This window comes from Dendrobates tinctorius, unplaced genomic scaffold (assembly GCF_039654945.1).
Source record: "Dendrobates tinctorius isolate UK_male_01 unplaced genomic scaffold, ASM3965494v1 ptg000144l, whole genome shotgun sequence".
In the NCBI taxonomy this organism is placed as follows: Eukaryota; Metazoa; Chordata; class Amphibia; order Anura; family Dendrobatidae; genus Dendrobates; species Dendrobates tinctorius.
This window is the reverse complement of record NW_027361811.1, coordinates 7,959,670-7,979,602: the sequence shown is the minus strand read 5'-3', so window position 1 is coordinate 7,979,602 and position 19,933 is coordinate 7,959,670. Positions and strand designations below refer to the sequence as shown.

Sequence of the window (19,933 nt, the reverse complement as noted above, 5' to 3'; positions counted from 1 at the left end):
GTTCTCTTCTCCTTACGTTCCGTACTAAACTAAGGACTAGGGTCAGAGCAGAACCCTTCCTGAAGTTTGAAGCGCATGGCCGGGGTCCGGTCCCCAAGGCTGTTTGTGAAACTAATGTTCCAGCAGCAGACACCGGAGGAATAGGAGCGGTGACCACTCTATTCCCACAAAAGACTCGAAGACACTGTGGCAACCTATGTGTGAGCCGGGACATGACGGATGGAGTCCCCGAAGCAGGCTACAGTCACTTGTCATGCGAGTTCAGTTCCAAGGAACATCTGAGAGGAGGAACTTGGGTTTAACACACAACTACAAGTATTTCAGTTTAAGCGCTATTGAGGAGACGTTCAGAACAGGCACACGAAAGGAAGAGCTGGAAAGGTTAATTCCATCTGCCTGGGAGTTGGCGGAGCCCCTGATCTGGAGACCGCAGCATTGAAGTGAGCACCTGTGTGCCAGGAACGTGAGTAAAAGAACTGGAACTGCACTCAGCTGTCTCATTGCCTTCTTCCTGCGCCAACCCACTCAGCACTGCTACATCTCTGTGCCTAACCCTGCACCATCTATTTCTCCTCACTATCTCCTCATTTGCCAACCTCATCTACTCTGCCCTGGGACTACAGCCCTACCTGTGGAGGGCTACAACATCATTGCTGCACCACACCATCTGTCCCAGAGAAGCAACCCTGCAGCGCTGGTCAAACTGACCAGAAACCACAGGTGGCGTCACGAATCATCTCAATGACTTTATCCCCATCACTCTACCCCTTTTACATTGACCGCCTGAGGCCACGGACCGGGTCACTGCCACTGTGACATCTCCCATTGTAATCAACGGGCCCGGCACAGAGTACCCCACAGCCTCTGGGGGCGAGTCACAGGCTCCACTAGATGGCAGTAGAGTGGAAGCAGGACTGTACCTAAACAGAGCTGGCCTGCCATGCAGCAGTGAGGCCACCACAGGAGGCAGCAGAGTAGTCAAACAAGCCGAGTCAAGCAATAAACTGCAGCGCGGTATCAAACGGAATGAACAAACTCAGAGTCAGAAGCTAGCAGAGAAGGTCAGTAACTGTCAGGAGCGGATAAGCCAAAAGACAGAAGCAGGTCAGGACACAAGCCAAGTCAAAACCAGGGAGTCAGCACACCAAAGGGAAACAGAGTCAAGATGGGAATAGGGGAAAACAGAGACACAGGTTCAGACAGCAAATGCAACAGGACCAATCAGAGTCAGCTGCAGCAGCCCTAGGCAAAAACTATAACTGACATCACATAACTATAACTGACATCACATCAGGAAGCAGCGGCGATAAATAGCCAACCTGAACCCAGACTGAGGCTGAGAAAGGTTAACCCCTACATGACCAGACCGGAAAAAGGGAACACAGGACTCAAAACCCGGTGTGGATCATGACACTATAGATTTTGTTCTGATAAGGGGGTGCTGATAGCGCTGTTGGGCAGTACTATGGTTCTAAGGTGGTGTCAACCTGACTTGAAAAATTTATGTTGATACATAGCTGAGGTACACGTAATAGGTTGCATGCTGTGCATGCCTGACTGCTAAGGCGCCACTTTATGCGAGCTCGCCTGTGTGCCAGCAGTGGTTACAGTGTGCATGGCTGATTCCCGACTCACTGAAACAGAACAAAAAGAGGATTCTCACTTATGCTGCCAGAGCAGCACTTAGTGAAGTCCCCACCGCACCGGTGAAGCAGCTGATATAAAATCCCTGACACACAACCAAAGACACTGTTTATGTCACAGGAGCAGAAGGGACATAGATAGGGTTCAAAGTGGCCACATGATGGAGGTGAAGGAGGTACGTAACCATAATTTTTTTATTTAATGATTCTTTCAGGTTATAGGTTTCCTTTAATGGCCAAGACTGAATTAAAATAATAAAACCAAATGTTCCTCTCTCCGATTTCAGCGCCACCTCTCCACCACCATTACGGTCTTGGTTAAATGACTTCAGTAGTGACAGAAGATGGCAATCATGTAGTTAGGCATCTTTGCTAACGTAGATAGGATGAGCTGCTGAACTCAGTGGTTGCCCGTAGAAGTGATACATTCAGTAATCGTGCTCTCGCTGCTGCAGCCAGTAAACAGACTAGAGCTGCAGTACTAGCCTCAGGGAGAATCCAGACACCTATAACCGGAAAACACCTATTCAGTAGACTGCGGGCATTTAAAAAAGGAGTTGTCCAGCACTAAAAGACTCCATTAAAAAAGTTTTCCATTAATACAATTAAGCAGTTACTCACTTTCCTCTGCTCCAGCAGTGACATCATGACTACAACTAATAATTCAGCCTATTGGTTCAGCCCTCTGAAACAGTCATAATAACCATGTAGTCCCTTGGTAAGTTTAAATGCCCAGCCTTGCTCTACAGAATTTAAAGGATTCTCCAACTTGAATAGTCTTACATCATCAAATAATGTTAAAAATACTTCTGATAAAGTTCCCCACCAACTGAGACTTATTTGGAAAGTGGCATGACAGGAGTTCCATAGCATGGTCACACCTTAAGAATAAAGATTATAATTATTATTATTATTTATATAGCACCATTGATTCCATGGTGCTGTACATGAGAAGGGGTTACATACAAATTACAGATATCACTTACAGTAAACGAACTAACACTGACAGACTGATACAGAGGGGCGAGGACCCTGCCCTTTCAGGCTTACATGCTACAGGATGGTGGGGAAGGAGACAGTAGGTTGGTGGGTTGCAGCAGTTCTGGTGTTGGTTGAGATGATATCTCCGGTAGTGGTGAGGAAGTAGTGGGGTCATTGCAGGCTGTAGGCTTTCTTGAACAGGTGGGTTTTCAGGTTCCGTCTGAAGGATCCAAGTGTGGTTGATGGTTGGACTTGTTGGGGCAAAGAATTCCAGAGAATAGGGGCTATTCGGGATAAGTCTTGGAGGCGGTTGGGTGAGGAGCGAATAAGTGTGGAGGAGAGAAGGAGGTCTTGGGAGGACTGGAGATTACGTGAGGGAAGGTATCGGGAGATTAGTTCAGAGACATATTGGGGAGACAGGTTATAAATGGCCTTGTAGGTCAGTATTAGTAATTTGAACTGGATACGCTGAGGGAATGGAAGCCAGTGAAGAGATTTGCAGAGGGGAGAAGTGGAGGAGTAGCGAGGAGAGAGATGAATTAGTCGGGCGGCAGAGTTAAGGATGGACTGGAGAGGTGCAAGGGTGTTAGCAGGTAGACCACAGAAAAGGATGTTGCAGTAGTCGAGGCGGGAGATGATGAGGGCATGCACAAGCATTTTAGTAGATTGAGGGTTGAGGAAAGGACAGATTCTGGAAATATTTTTGAGCTGGAGGTGACAGGAGGTAGAAAGAGCTTGGATGTGCGGTTTGAAAGACAGGGCAGAGTCAAAGGTTACTCCGAGGCAGCGGACTTCTGGTACTGGGGAAAGTGTGATGTCATTAATTGTTATAGCTAGGTCGGGTAAGGAAGATCTGTGAGATGGAGGAAAGATGATGAGTCCAGATTTGTCTACATTGAGTTTGAGGAAGCGAGAGGAGAAGGAGGATATGGCTGATAGACACTCTGGGATTGTGGACAGCAGAGAGGTGACGTCTGGGCCAGAGAGGTAGATCTGAGTGTCATCAGCATAAAGATGGTAGTGGAATCCGTGGGACTTTATGAGTTGCCCCAGACCAAGTGTATAGATTGAGAAGAGTAGAGGTCCTAAAACAGAGCCTTGGGGGACTCCAACAGAGAAAGGGTGGGGTGAGGAGGTGGTGTGGGAGTGGGAGACGCTGAATGTGCGGTTGGAAAGGTATGAGGAGATCCAGGATAGGGCAAGGCCTTTGATGCCGAAGGAGGAGAGGATCTGTAGTAGGAGGCAGTGGTCAACTGTGTCAAATGCAGAGGACAGGTCTAGAAGCAGGAGTATAGAGTATTGTCCATTTGATTTGGCTGAAAGTAGGTCGTTAGTAATTTTGGTCAGGGCTGTCTCAGTGGATTGATGGGGGCGGAAACCAGATTGTAGATTGTCAAAGAGCAAGTTAGATGATAGGTGGGAGGAAAGTTCAGTGTGGACGTGCTGTTCCAGGAGTTTGGAAGCGAATGGAAGCAATGATATTGGGCGATAGCTGGACATAGCGGTTGGGTCGAGGGTAGGCTTTTTAAGGATAGGCGTGATTGTGGCATGCTTGAAAGCAGAAGGGAAGGTACCGGACGTTAGTGATAGGTTGAAGAGGTGGGTTAGGGATGGGATGAGTGTGGTGGTGAGGATGGGGAGGAGGTGGGATGGGGTCAAGTGCACAGGTTGTGAGGTGCGATTTGGAGAAGAGGCGATTAAGCTCCCCTTCAGCGATGTTGGAGAGTGAGGTTATGGGGTTTGGGCATTGGTCTGGTATACAAAGGGGTTGTGGTGGTTGAGTGATGAAGACTTGCCTTGTTTGGTCAATCTTGCTTTTGAAGTGTGTGGCAAAGTCCTCGGCAGAGATGAGGGAGGTTGGAGGAGGCAGTGGTGGGCGGAGGAGGGAGTTAAAAGTTTTGAATAACTGTTTTGGGTTGTAAGATAGGGAAGATATGAGGGTTGTGAAGTAGGCCTGTTTAGCAGAGGTGAGGGCAGATTTGAAATCGAGTGTTGCCTGTTTGAATGTGGTGAAGTCATCTTGCGAATTTGTTTTCTTCCAGCGCCGCTCTGCAATCCTGGACACTTGCCGGAGCTTTTTAGTGGTGTTATTGTGCCAGGGTTGTCTGTTGATACGTCGCATTCTGCCATGAACGAGAGGGGCAACCGTGTCAATAGCTGATGCGAGAGTGGCATTGTAGAAAGCAGTGGCACCGTCTGTGTCATGGAGTGAGGATATGGATGCCAGTGGTAGAATAGAGTCAGAGAGCACGTGGGTGTCTAGGTGTGCAAGGTTTCTGTGGGGGTGTGCGTGTTGCTAGACATGGGTGCCAGGTGAGGAGGACAGGGATGAGAAAGTGAGTAGATGATGGTCAGATAGAGGGAGAGGGGAGTTAGTGAAGTTAGAAAGAGAGCAGAGACGGGTGAAGACCAGGTCTAATGTGTGTCCATCTGGGTGGGTGGCTGAGGAGGACCACTGAGTAAGTCCAAAGGATGAAGTAAGGGACAGGAGTTTGGAGGCTGCTGACTGAAGGGTATCAGTGGGGATGTTGAAGTCACCCATGATGATAGTGGGGGTGTCAGTTGAAAGAAAATGAAGAAGATGAAATTCTTATTAAGCTAGACAGAGCAGGATGCATGAAGGGAAATGCATGCACACTGTGGTGACATCACCCCATAGGGAATCTTGGCCCACACATGTCACGCTGCTTGAATACCCCCATCAGCCTTTCAACAGAATACACAGGTCAGATGAGATTTCTATGCATCAGGCTAACTACTTTGCACACCTTGAAGTGATAAACCTGAGGCCAAATATCCTACCAGCGCAATTTCACGCATAGGTGTATTTTTACCCAAAAAAGTACATTATAAATCAAATTGACCTACAGTATAGTTTAGAGATTTCTGTTTCTGCTTTGGTCTTTTCTATTTTTTTATGTCAACCTCAATCACCATCTACTGCAATACAAACTCAATACCAGGCTGAAATAACGCCTGCCCTGTGTGTATATGGAGCCCCCCAAAGGGCCGTGGGATGACTCGGTTCCGGGCCGGTGTCTTAAAGGGGATGTGTCACGGCAGCTGTGACCCGGTCCATGGCCCTGGGCGTCCAATGCAAGGGGAATATATACAAGGGAGATAAAAGTTTGTAATACAGTGTTTGCGATGCCAAATGCGATTTCTGGTCAAAGGTGACGAGCGCTGCAGTGTAGATCCTCTGGGACTGATGGTGTGATGCAGCAGAGTTGGAATAGCTCTCCACAGGCAAAGCTGTTGTCCCAGGGCAATGATAGTAAAGATGTTGTATTTGGTGGTGGTAGATGTAGCAGTGCTGAATAGGAGTTGCAGAAAGTATTCAGAGGACACAGCTGGGTGCAGTTCCAAAGTTTTACTCATAGTTCACTTGCATGCACGTGCCCGCTTGGTGCTGCGTCCTCCAGGCGAGGGGCCCAGCAAACTCCCAGGCAGATGGAGAACACCTTTCAAGAACTCCGTTCAGTGTGTTCCTTTCCTGGCGGTCTTCCTTTCCTCTTTTCCTCCCTCCTATCCAGCACCTTCACAAACCGTGTCCCAAGCCAGCAGACTCAGATCATGTCGGGAATAACCTTTAGGTCCCTGGATCCTATGTGTCTGCCTTTTCAGCGAATAATTGTGGATTTGGCTGCAGCACTTGCAATGCTTGGAGCCTCTGGTTTATCTAGCCGAATACGTTGTCCACTCCACTAGTTTTAGGGCCAGTCCCTATACTGCATCCGATCCCTCCACCCGACGTCAGCCGGTGTGGAACAAGCCCCACGGACAGCAGGGGTGGATTAAGGGTAGCCAGGGCCCCGGGCTGTTCAGACTCTGTGGGCCCCCCAATCATGTGACGGGGTCATGTGATGGGGTCATGTGACGGGGTCATGGAGGTCAGTGCCCAGAGATGGCTTACATAATGAGGACAAGCCCCGGGCAAACAATAGCCACAGAAGAAATGGACATCTAATCCGAAAAATGCCGAGCTTCTGCCAGGCGGCTGCTGCATCACCAGGTCATTAATATCGCAGGGAGAAGACAATGGGAGAGGGAATCCCCACACCAAAGAGGCATTTCACTCCCCCAGCAGACAAATCAATGACTGAAGCCTGGAACTCTGTGAGCAGTGTCACAGTCAGTGGCCACAGACGAGATCTGGTAACCACATGGAGAATACAGCTGGCCCATCAACCCATCACCCCAGAAGCCATCACAACTTGTACTGGGGATGAGCGATGTGCATGGATCTATAGATCTGGGGATCTCCTCCAGAACCAGAGACCATTGTGCTCCTGGGAGATCAGTTCCTGGTAACATACATGACAGGGGCATGTGGCCCCACAGGACAGGGAGCAGGGGCATCACAGGGGCAGGGGGTCCCACAGGACAGGGAGCAGGGGCATCACAGGGGCAGGGGGTCCCACAGGACAGGGAGCAGGGGCATCAGAGGGACAGGGGGTCCCACAGGACAGGGGACAGGGGTATCACAAGGGCAGGTGGCCCCATGGGGCAGGAGATAGGGGGTCCTATAGGGGCAGATGGTTCCACAGGACAGGGGGCGAGCAGCACCACATCACAATGCTCATCTGTGCCCCCCACTCTGCACTGGCACTGCCCAGGGCATCACCCGCTCCTGGCACTACTACAAAGCTGGCAGCAGGTTCAGCACAGTTTGTGGCACCATAGCGAAGCTTGTCCTCCGGGGCCCCACTCACACTGACATGTGGGGGCCACACTTTTACCTGTGGACAATCTTGGCCCCGTCTCCAATCCTGCCCCCGTCTCCAATCCTGCCCCCGTCTCCAATCCTGCCCCATTCTCCATCCTGCTCCGTCTCCATCCTGACCCCAATGTTTCCAATCCTGCCCATCTCCATCTTGCCTCACCCATGCCTCCAATCTGCCGGGGAAACATATTGTCCTCTTTAAATAATTAAATAAAAAAACGTTCTTCTTACCTGGCCGCGCTCCTGCGGCAAAGATACAGCTTCAGTGTGATCTAAGCTGAAGGACCTGTGGTGATGTCATCGTCATGTGATCAGGGGGCAGAGCTGATCAATGGTAAAGGCCTGTGATTAGCTCCACCCCCTGATCACATGACGATGACGTCACCACAGGTCCTTCAACGCTTCGGCCGCAGCGCACAGCACTTGGGGCCCGATGGCTAGGAGCACAGGAGCGGGGCCCCTGACCTGCGGGCCCCCTTCTGTACTGCTGTTCACCGGGCCCCATACAGCAGTAAGGGCAGTATTGCCCTGATGGCGGCCCTGCCTCTCACTAACAGGCTGGGCCCCCAAAAAACCTTGGGCCCGGGGAGACCGCCCCATCCGCCCCTATTAAGATCCGCCACTGACGGACAGTATGGTCGCTGTACCGTGCCTGTAGGATCCCTTCCCTCTTCAGGGAGCTTCCTTCAGTGTTTTCCTTCCCAGCAGCTGCTTCAAACATGTCGTTCTCCTTCCTCACCTCAGAGTGGACTCTCGACTAAACTCTATTCTCCCCCTCTCATCCTACTAGCTCCAACCACCTCCAAACACCCTTTAACACCCAGACAGAGTTGAGATTATCCTCCCGTAGAGTACATCCAGATGCCCTGCTGCTATAGGGTGTGTGTTGGGTGCACGTGTTAGAGTACTGTCAGGTGCCTCCACCTTACCTGGGAAGTGGGATACCACACTTCTGGGTGAGGTCCAGTACCTCTGTGGCGACTGGACCCCCAGGGGCGCCACATATAAATGTGAACATATGAAGAAATGGAGATTGGGATTCACACAACGCCCCCTGGTAAGGTTAAGCAAGGCCAACACAAAGCTGTGAGAACCCTGGTGTACACAAATCACAGACTTGGGCTGCTGTCCGTTTAACTAAAATGGAATTGTTACACAGCTAGACACAGCTGCAAGGATGATGGCATCATTGTGTGGCGCCCCTGAGGCTCAGTCGCCACAGAGGTACTGCACCTTCTCCTAAGGTGCAGTGCCCCACCACCTAGGTAAGTTGGGAATTCCTTTCCACACTCCAACACCTGCATCCCACACACAGGATAGTTCAGCAATGGACCAGATTGCGGCTCCATGCTTAGAGGGTAGCAGAGCACCTTTCGTGGGTCCTTGCTTCGTAACACGAGATGTGCTGGGAGGAGGGTAGAGTTAGATATAAAAGAGTGGGAAAGTTTAGAATTACAGATCAGTCGGAGAAGTCAGTCTGACAGTGGGTCAGAGGAGTGGAGTCTAGAGGGTCAGTCAGTCAGGAGAGACTGAGGACGGATCCCTAGAAGGAAGGATGGAGGAAGGAGTGCTGCAACTGCCTCAGTGACCTGAGCCAGCTGGCACGGGAAAGGAACAGAAGGAGAAAGACGTAGAACTGCAACCTAAGCTTCCATAAGAGAGAGAAGGAACAACGCGGAACGAATTAGTAGGAGAACAGAGAGGAGTTGTGGGTTGGAAGAGGAACCCTGCCTATAGGTTCTCAGCGCAAGGCCGGGGCCCAGTCCCCGAGGTTGTATGAATACTTATGGTTCTGCAGCAGACACCGGTGGAGTAGTTGGCTGTAAATGCACTACTCCCATCCAAGACTTGGGGCACAACAGCATCTGTATAGAGAGCCGGGACTCAGGATAAAGGGAGTCCCCGAAGTAGGCTACAGCTGTCTGCCGTACAAGGAGAGTTGTTAGGAACATCTGACAGGAGGAACTTCAGAGTACCACAGTACTGGAGCTCTTCACACTACAAGGCGCAATAGAGGAGTCGTTCAGGATAGGTACATGTTGGCGGAGTGTTGGAGAGGAGAAGCCTGACTTGCCCGGGAGGTTGATTGAGTCTCTACCCCAGAGGACACGGCACAGAGGCAGGCACCAGTGTGTACCACGAACTGTGAGTAAAGCTTTGGAACTACAAGCCCTGGTGTCTTTCAGTCATTGTGCGCCAACACCGTCAGCACCGCTACATCTGGGTATCCTCCTTTACGCTACCTGCGCCTATACACTGCCCTGGGGTTACAGCTTCACTTGTGGGGAGCTACATCATCTATGCTGCAACACACCATCAGCCCCAGAGGATCTGCACGCAGCGTTGGCTTGACATCTTGCTTGACAAACACAACAGGTGGCGTCACAAACTATTTCATCACATAAACTATATCACAAACACCATTGATTTGGGCACCCAGGGCCACGGACCGGGTCACAGCTGACGTGACACATCCCACTGACACCGGCCCGGTACCGAGTACCCCACAGCCCTGGGAGGGCGACCCAATTGTGTATGGTAAAAGTCAAAGTGTCATATGATCCATTGAGCACACCACTCTCCCAAAAAGCAGTTGAAATCAAACTGCTAGATTAGTGATGAGCGAGTGTGCTCGGATAAGGTGTTATCAGAGGTCACCTATAGGATTCAGTGGAAAATGGGGTGAATGTAGCGTACACACTCTATGGCTTTATAAATACTTGTAAAATAAAACTGTGCGAAAAAACAAAGTACTCATTATCCTAGTGACATGCCATCAACCACTAATCATAATGGACACCTGTTACAACAAACGTTACATAAATCAACAATACTAGCAAATGTAATAAAAATATCAGAGAAATTTACTTATTGCTCCACTTTTTTTTATCCATTTTGCTTCCTTAAAAAAGTCACAGATTCACTATGAAAAACTTCTCATATCAGTCTAGGTCAAAACAAGATGGGCTGTCAGAACAGTGAGGTGTCAAGTAAAACGGCATACTGAAGTCCATAACGTGCAGTAGTTATCCCAGAGCTGAGTTCACAGCTACAGTGCTCAGTACTGCTGTATAAACGCAATGCTGCTATTGCTGCTGCTGTGGCTACCTCTCCACATGTCTTAAATTACTGTTTAATAAAATTGTTAGAAGTATTTGAGATATTATCACTTGATTAGCATACACCTCATTGCCTAGGTGACGGACCAACCTGTTGTGAGTTCATTTTCCCCTTCGTCACTGAGGTCTGGTGAACTCCCTATTCTGGTGAGGGAAGGTAGTGAGCCTGATTATCAGGCACCTGAGCCTAATGATGATGACTGGCTGAATGGAGTCACTGACTGGATATAAGGCTGCCGACGCCCTTCTGCCCTGCGGGTGATTTCTCTGTGGACTTCTAGGACACCAGTCTGATTCCTGCTCCTCTAAAGCTAAGTTTTCTGATTTGCCTTTTTGCATTTGTGTTTTGTTTTTTGCCTTGCTTTTCTGTATTCTGCCATTCCCTGCTGGGGTGAGCTGAATCTCCTTTTGCCTGTTGCTCTGTCTTCAGAATATTCCTGATTACTGACATAGTCTTTTTGAAGCCTAGCGTCTTCAGGGCCTTTTTCACTGTCAGTCTGTTGGCTCTTATTTTCATAGGGTTTTTCATGGATTGCAGACAGCAGCCTTCCTGTCCTTTCCTATCTAGTTAGCTTGGGCCCCGTCTTTGCTCAGTCTATCTTTCTGTCTGTGTTGTGTTCTTTCTTCTTGCTTCACCGTCATTATATGTGGGGGGCTGCCTTTTGCTTTGGGGTCTGCTCTGGGGCAGTTTAGATTTCCCTTTCTGTCTTTTAGGCTATCTAGTCCTCCGGCTGTGATCGAAGGGTCTAGGGCATCGTAGGAACCCCCCACGGCTACTGCTAGTTGTGTTGATAGGTTCAGGGGTCTGCAATCCGATAGCTGCCAACCTCTCTGGTTTTCTGGACTTAGCTTGCATTTCTGTTTTTGCCTCCTGCGGTGACTCAATCATAACACCAACCCTGCTGTCTAGCTATAGCAAGCTCTAAACAAAAGTGTTAATATCTCAAGAATGGCTGAAAATTTTAAGAAACAGTAAATCGTAAAAGTGCTAATTTTTACAAGCACTATCCAAAACTATACATCCATGGAGATGGGAATAAGCCTATGACCAGTAATATCCCTGAAATGTGAAGAATATTTTATATATGTGTTCATGGGTAAGTAATTTTTCATCTATAGTCGCAATCTTTGAAGCCTTAAAAAACAGCTGTATATAAATTTACAAGCAAGTAATTTCAGGCAGCAACACTATTATTATCACTTAATGTCCATAGCAACAGAAAAGGGTCATACCTTGGGTTTGTGCCAAGTGGAGGATTTTTGCAGTGACAAACCTGGCATTATCCATATCCAGGGCCGATGACTCTGTGTTGATCTTCTCCAGCTGTGACAGAAGGCTCATAATCCGAGAATTGTTGGAAAGACTGCACAAAAACAAAGGATAGTCCAGATATCAACAACATGAGGGATGAGTTTGGACAGTCTACACTATGTGCACAATTATTGGTCTGCTTACAAGTCGCTTTCTTTGTTACGTCTGTTTTGTATTCACATAATGGTGTCCTCAACAAAGCAAACTGACAAGTTGCAGAAAATGTTGGCATCATACAAACCATTGGAAAAAAGGAAGAAAATTATGCTTTTGGTAGAAGGCCAGTAAAAATGTACATTCTATACAGCAAGGTCTCATTTTCTACATAGATTCATTGGAGATATTCCTACTAACCACAATTCGGGAAAGGGGAACTGCAGAAAATTATCTTCTAATGTCCCAAATCTCTAAGGCCGGCTTCAAATTTGCATTTGGCAGAGCTGCGGAGGGCTGTGTAGTTCCTCCACGAAGCTCCGCCCACTGCCGCACCTTCTCCATTCAGCTCCGCTCTGTACCTATCTTTAATATTGGGTATGCAAGCCAAATGATCTGTATTTAAATCAAAATGTACATCTTGACAAAGTCACTTATGTGGGATTATATAGCTCCTATATTCTCAACTTTATCCGACAGCTTGTTCTTGCTGACATACAGTTGTGGCCAAAAGTATTGACACCCCTGCAATTTTGTCAGATAATACTCAGTTTCTTCCTGAAAATTATTGCAAACACAAATTCTTTGGTATTATCTTCATTTAATTTTCTTAAATGAAAAAACACAAAAAGAATTGTCCTAAAGTCAAATTGGATATAATTCCACACCAAACATAAAAAAGAGGGTGGACAAAAGTATTGGCACTGTTCGAAAAATCATGTGATGCTTCTCTAATTTGTGTAATTAACAGCACCTGTAACTTACCTGTGGCACCTAACAGGTGTTGGCAATAACTAAATCACACTTGCAGCCAGTTGACATGGATTAAAGTTGACTCAACCTCTGTCCTGTGTCCTTGTGTGTACCACATTGAGCATGGAGAAAAGAAAGAAAACCAAAGAACTCTCTGAGGACTTGAAAAACCAAATTGTGAGGAAGCATGAGCAATCTCAAGGCTACAAGTCCATCTCCAAAGACCTGAATGTTCCTGTGTCTACCGTGCGCAGTGTCATCAAGAAGTTTAAAGCCCATGGCACTGTGGCTAACCTCCCTAGATGTGGACGGAAAAGAAAAATTGACAAGAGATTTCAACGCAAGATTGTGCGGATGTTGGATAAAGAACCTCGACTAACATCCAAACAAGCTCAAGCTGCCCTGCAAGTCCAAGGGTACAACAGTGTCAACCCGTACTATTCGTCGGCGTCTGAATGAAAAGGAACTGTATGGTAAGGTAAGGAAGACCCCACTTCTTACCCCGAGACATAAAAAAGCCATGCTGGAATTTGCCAAAACTTACCTGAAAAAGCCTAAAACGTTTTAGAAGAATGTTCTCTGGTCAGATGAGACAAAAGTAGAGCTTTTTGGGCAAAGGCATCAACATAGAGATTACTGGAGAATAAAAGAGGCATTCAAAGAAAAAGACACGGTCCCTACAGTCAAACATGGTGGAGGTTCCACGATGTTTTGGGGTTGCTTTGCTGCCTCTGGCACTGGACTGCTTGACCGTGTGCATGGCATTATGAAGTCTGAAGACTACCAACAAATTTTGCAGCATAATGTAAGGCCCAGTGTGAGAAAGCTGGGTCTCCCAGCAGGACAATGACCCAAAACACACTTCAAAAAGCACTAGAAAATGGTTTGAGAGAAAGCACTGGAGACTTCTAAGGTGGCCAGCAATGAGTCCAGACCTGAATCCCATAGAACACCTGTGGAGAGATCTAAAAATGGCAGTTTGGAGAAGGCACCCTTCTAATATCAGGGACCTGGAGCAGTTTGCCAAAGAAGAATGGTCTAAAATTCCAGCAGAGCATTATAAGAAACGCATTGATGGTTACCGGAAGCGGTTGGTCGCAGTTATTTTGGCTAAAGGTTGTGCAACCAAGTGTTAGGCTGAGGGTGCCAATACTTTTGTCTGGCCCATTTTTGGAGTTGTGTGTGAAATGATCAATGGTATGCTTTTTGCTTCATTCTCTTTTGTGTTTTTTCATTTAAGACAAATTAAATGAAGATAATAATACCAAAGAATTTTTGATTGCAATCATTTTCAGGAAGAAACTGAGTATTATCTGACAAAATTGCAGGGGTGTCAATACTTTTGGCCACAACTGTACTTATCTCGTCTAAATTACGTACAGTGATTGTGGATATGACCGGAGACCATTACATATGCAGCATAATATCAATCAACTTCTTGCTATCAGCAGCTAAATAAAAAGCTGCCAGGCAAGAGTTCCCAGAGATTTGCAGCAGAGCACATTAGCGGACTGTGTGATCCCAAGTAATCATCACCTGTTCCAGGTTCCTCTGTCAAATGCTAGATCTCCACTAGAGTACAATCTGTCACCAGGCTTAGATGTCCTCGTGCGAATACCAAAGAAACATGTGCTTGCCAGAAGCATAGCTCAGATATCATACTAATATGTTATACTGAATTACGGGGGCTGCCAAAAGTATCAAATATCGTATCTTGTTATCTGACAAACCCAAGTTCCATTTGCTAATATTACGGAACAAATGACAGCAACATGGGCTCGTTTCCCTGGTGTCACGCCGCCTGTCACACCGCTCTCACCTGGGGCGGGACCCGGGCCCGACGTCACCAAGTCCGATGCCGTGGCCGCTACAGGGGATCCTGTCGGGAGCGCACGCGCACCTCTCACACTTAGTTCCATGACTGCACTACGTTGCTAGTGCGCATGTGTGCTCTTCTCGGCTCTAGCTGCAGCCATGTCCTCTCTATGGTCCTGGAGGACCTGACCCGGAAGTCCCTGCGCTCATGCAATATATTAGGCTACCTGTTCCTATGGGAGGTGCCTGATTATTGTTGTGCTTCCTGGCTTGGTCTGCTTGGCCCTTGCCTGGCTGTGTGCTGCATTCGGGTTCTCTGCCCTGTACTTTGTTCCTGTACTCTGCCTTGTGCTGTTCCTGAACTCTGCCTTGCTTCCCAGCACATGCTCCGTGCATACACTCTGCTCTGTGTTCTATCGTGCTTCATTGCACACGCTCTGCCTCTGCACTGTGCTCTGTCATACTCCTTTGCACATCCTCTGTCTAAACTTACACTCAGGCGTGCTCTCTGCACACGCTCTAACTCTGTACTCAGGCGTGCTCCTTTGCACGCGCCCTGCTTTGCCCGAACCCGGGCGTGCTCTCGCTTTGCACTATCCTGTATCTAGCACACTCCCGTGTACTTGCTTTGTATTGTCCTGTACTCTCCGTGCTTCCGTACACTCGCCCTGTATTGTCCTATACCCTGCGTGTCCCTGTGCCCACGCTTTGCACATTCCTGCAGACACACTCACTCGTGTCTCCTGTGAGCCGGCCACCTGGTGCCAGCAGTCGTGGCACCTTAACCCCTTGGGCTTGCTCCTGACACTCCCTGTATAGAGGGTGGTCCTCACTAGGTCAGCAAGCCCTGGGAGGGTTGGTGCCACGACCCAGAGGGTCCACTCCAAGAGTAGTCACACCTGGTCTCTCACTGGTAATTTCAACTGTCTCCCAATTATAGATTGGACAAATGAGTGAAAATTTATGTTTGTACAAGAATTTTTTTTAGCATTTGGATTGCATAAAGCACCACTCCAGTGTTTTAGGGAGGTATTCAGCGCTGAAATGGTGCTTATAATGTAAGGTCCCTGTCATGGGTTTTATACATGCACTCTGTTTTCACCTTTTTCAGAGCTGCGCCAGTCCCGCGGTGCCATCTTGTGATCTGCAGGACTAATCATCTTGAGGGCTGCAGGGGCAAACTCTGCACCTTCAGCAGAGGATCGGGTGGAAGACAAAGCAAAGGGACTGAAGGCACTCTCAGCCAACCAATCTAAACCCACCTTTACTTGTTCTGGCTTCACCATTCATCCAGCAATACTCGGGCCTACAAAATTACGCAGAACATCCTGTCGCCTGCGTGTATCAGAAGAAAGGTTTTTCATTTGGGCGCATAGCAGACACAAATCAACCATTGCCTCTCTCCCTACAGCACCTACACCACCACCAGTAACATGGCCACATCTCCCATTTGATGCTCTCATCATTGTTCCCAACCAAAAAAATTGCAGAGCATTACATAGCCCGTATACAGAGAAAGAGCGGTCAGCAGACTATTACACTGACTTTTTTTGGGCGGGTACTCTGAAAACAATAAAAAGAAAAAAAACTCACAAAAAACAATGTTGGCTTCCTCCTTCTAGAGATGGGCAAATTCGAAGAGTAAAGTTCAGCGTCCGTACCAAACACCTACTGTTCGGGCAATGACACTGAACATGGACTTCACCAGGAAGTCTGTGCTACTGTTCGGGTTCAGCCCCCCAAACACCAGATATTGCACTGTTATGTGCATGACAGCGCAGCAAGCACTCCTTCTGATTGGCGGTAAAATCATCACCGCAGGTCAGACAGCCGTGGTTCCCACGCTGTCAAATGACAGTGTGAGTCCGCAGCTGTGATCGGCGGTAAAAAAAAAAATATACCTCCATTCACTGGCGTCAGCTGATGGGACTACTACTCCCATCAGCCTATGCCTGCTTGCAGCTAATAACAGCAAGTGCAGGCAGCGAGTGATGGAAGTATTCATCAGCCAGCAGCTCAACTCTAATAATTAAAAAAAAGGCGTTGTTTCCTCTGTATTTTTGATAACCAGCCAGGCAAAACTCACAGCTAGGGGCTGCAACCCTCAGCTGTCAGTATTGGCAAGGCTAGTTATCAAGAATAGAGGAGTCCCCATGCTTTTTTTTTAATATTTAAATAATTTAAGAAAAACTGCATGGGTTCCCTTCCATTTTTGACAACCAGCCTTGCTAAAGTAGACAGCTGGGGGCTGGTATTCTCAGGCTGGTAAGGGGCCATGGATACTGCCCCCCCAGCCTAAAAATAGCAGCCCACAACCACCCAGAAAAAGACACATCTATTAGATGCACCACTGGCACTTTGCCCGGCTCTTCCTACTTGCACTGTAGCGGTGGCAAGTAAGGTTCAATAAATAAAGAAACAACATGGAGACCCCTCAATGTTACCTTGATACCCGCAATCGGGTTGTCTTATAAGAAAAGCAGATATTCCTGTGGAATATGTAAATGAGATGTTAAGATCTACCTCCAAAGCTTACTTTAAATAACAGGGGACATTATCAGTGTGAGACATGTTATGGCTGACACTTTACTTTCATAATCACACACAGCTCTGCAGTGAAGTCAGCACTAACAAAGTACAACAGAAGTGAAACTTTGTCTCATTACAAACATTTGTAGCTGCAGTTGTCCTCTAATAGTGATGGCAGCTCTGCTTCAGAGTTGTGCTTGAATATAAATAATAGTACAGCAGAGTTGAACCTTGTCTTCTTACGAACACAATAAGCACATTTGCAGTGGTCTTCTCACAGAGCTGTCAGCTCTGCTGTACTTACCACCCGCCCTTCCCCCCATTCTGTATGCTTGTGAGATGGAAGTTGAAGCACTATGAGAGGACCGCAGCTACTGTTGCTCTGTTTTAGCTCTGCTGTACTGTGTTAGCTTTTAATCACACGCAGCTCTGCAGTGAGATCAGAGCTAAGTGTCAGTTATTACATAGTTCACACCGGTAATGCCACCTTGCATGTAAAATAAGGTCTGAAGGCAGATTTCTCAAGTAGATCAGTGCCTGGCCAATAGATATTAACAGCTCATTTACGGATAAGAAAAACATGGATTTCTCTGGAATAAGATATCACATTGCAGATATCAATGTATCATTTTATTCAGCTTTCTATGACCTACATACGCATATAGACAGCTTAGTAGTGTTGATCCTTCTGACTGTCAGGCTATGTGCACACGTTCGGAATTGCCGCGTAAATTTCCGCTGCAATTCCGCAACTCCCTGCAGCGAGAAATATGCATGCGGAATTGGCATGCGTATTCCCGCTAAACACTAGCGTTTTGCAAGCGTAATTAGCTTGCAGAATGCTAGAGATTTCCAAGCAATCTGTAGCATCGCTTGGAAAACTGATTGACAGGTTGGTCACACTTTTCAAAAATCGTGATATTCTCACCTTCAGGCGGCCCCCGAAGCCTTCCCGATCCTCGCGATGCTCCTGGCAACTCTAGTTCCCAGTGCACGATTTTTTATTTTAAAACAGGGATATGGTACCCAGGGCCTGGAGGAGAGTCTCCTCTCCTCCAGACCCTGGGTACCATGCGCACATGATCCGCATACTTTGCGCATGGTGGGCATAGCCACATGCAGAAAGTAAGCGGATCAATGCATTCCTATGTGTGCGGAATCGCCGTGATTACGCACAAAGAATGAGCATGCTGCATTTTTTTCCGCGATGCAATTCCGCCTCGGAAAAATACACAGCATTAGCATAGCATTGCGGAATGCCATTGAATTCAATGGGTTGCGTTGTGTAAGCGTTTTCACGATGAAAAAACGCGGCAAAAATGCTTACAATCCACAATGTGTGCACATAGCCTCAGGAACATTGCACTGCACTGGCTCACTGAGCCAGTGCGCGTGTCCTGAGTAGAACAAACTATGCTCAAAGATACCTGTGGAGCGGGGGGCAGAGATGGAGATGAGTGCTTCAGGGGGCGGAGACAAGCCCCGAAGCTCCGGAGACCGGCGCTTTGGCTAGAGATGCCTGGAGAATAGTCAAGTAGGCGCGGATCTAAGCCAGGAGATGGCACAGTACAGGAGCGGCAAGACAGAAACGTAGTCAGTCACAAAGCAGAGTCTGGATACCTGAGATAGCAGCACGGTACAGGCAGGAGCAATGGAACGGAGGTCAGGGACAGGCAAAGGTCATAACAGAGAGGAAAACCAAGTACAGAGTCGGGCAGCAATATCAGAAACAGGATCGGACCAGGTCATACACGAGCAAGCATACACAGGCAGACAGTATCCACAGATACACAGGGGTCAGGAACTAAGCCGAGATCAAAAGTATCACTGACAATGGACAGAGCCCAAATGAGGCTATTTAAAGCCCTCCCAGAACCAGAGAGAGGCCAAAGGTATTAACCTCTGCAGCACTAAACCAGAATTCACATGCATACCATGACACTGACAGATTCCTTTTAACTAAAAAATTAGAATTGTTTTGTCTAGGTAGCTAATCAATATAGAATTACAAAGGCCACCACCTTTTTATGTGAACATGTGCAGTAGGCAGCTCCAATTCCCTCCCTTCATGTGTAGGATGAGGTGCTGTCAGAGGACATACTGATCTAATACTTAAGGTATCAGAGCTGTTGAGGTAAGAAAGGCCGCTTACATTGCTACCCACCTGATTTAATATTGGCAATATTAGGTGTGTTAAAGCAAGGAGGCTTGAACCCACTACTGACCGCTGTGTGTTTCTGATCTAATACTATAAAAATACCAAGAGTGCTGAGGTATGTGCCAGCACCGTTAGCAGCTCCTTCTTACCTCGCACCCCTGGTATCTTCATTATTAGAGCAGACAGATACACACGGTGGTCAGTAAAGTGAACATCCATTTCTTATCTCAGCGTCGCCCATTATTGGATCAGAAAGACAGGATAAATAACACTATGAAATGACTTGTCTTTCTGATCTAATACTGAAGATACAAGGGGTACTGAGGTCAGAAGAGGTTGCTCACAATGCTGTCTATCCTGTCTGATATAAAACTGGAGATACCAGGGGTGCTGAGGTCAGAGGCTGCTCAGTATCAACCTGACAACAGGGAACCTGACAATTCTGATGTTCTTTGACACATAATAAATGAGCTACACGGTTGTGACCTGCAAGCCTAGATGCCTCCTGCCACCCTCAGAGTCTGTTTCTTACAGTTGGGTCAGAAATGTACATACACAACATGTTGGTTATTTTGTAAGGCTCAGGCACTGCTCCTCCTGATACTTCTCTCATAAAAGGAACAGATATTAATCCTGCTCCTGGGTTGATGCTCTTCTGTTGCGCTTTCCATTTCTCCTCGTGTAACAGCCAGTACTCTGGTATCTACTCCAGAGCGTGCTAGGAGACCTTCTTGTGATGACACGCAG

General features: G+C 47.6%; 1 protein-coding gene across 5 annotated transcripts in view; it reads right to left on the bottom strand.

Moving 5' to 3' along the window:
- AGTPBP1 (ATP/GTP binding carboxypeptidase 1) overlaps positions 1-19,933 on the bottom strand; it is a 261,694-nt gene that overhangs the window by 166,554 nt on the left and 75,207 nt on the right. For all 5 annotated transcript variants that reach the window (XM_073546002.1, XM_073546003.1, XM_073546006.1 and 2 more), the window contains exon 3: positions 11,700-11,830. In XM_073546002.1, coding sequence (XP_073402103.1) covers positions 11,700-11,830 — 131 coding nt within the window. The remainder of the gene's footprint in view (positions 1-11,699; positions 11,831-19,933) is intronic.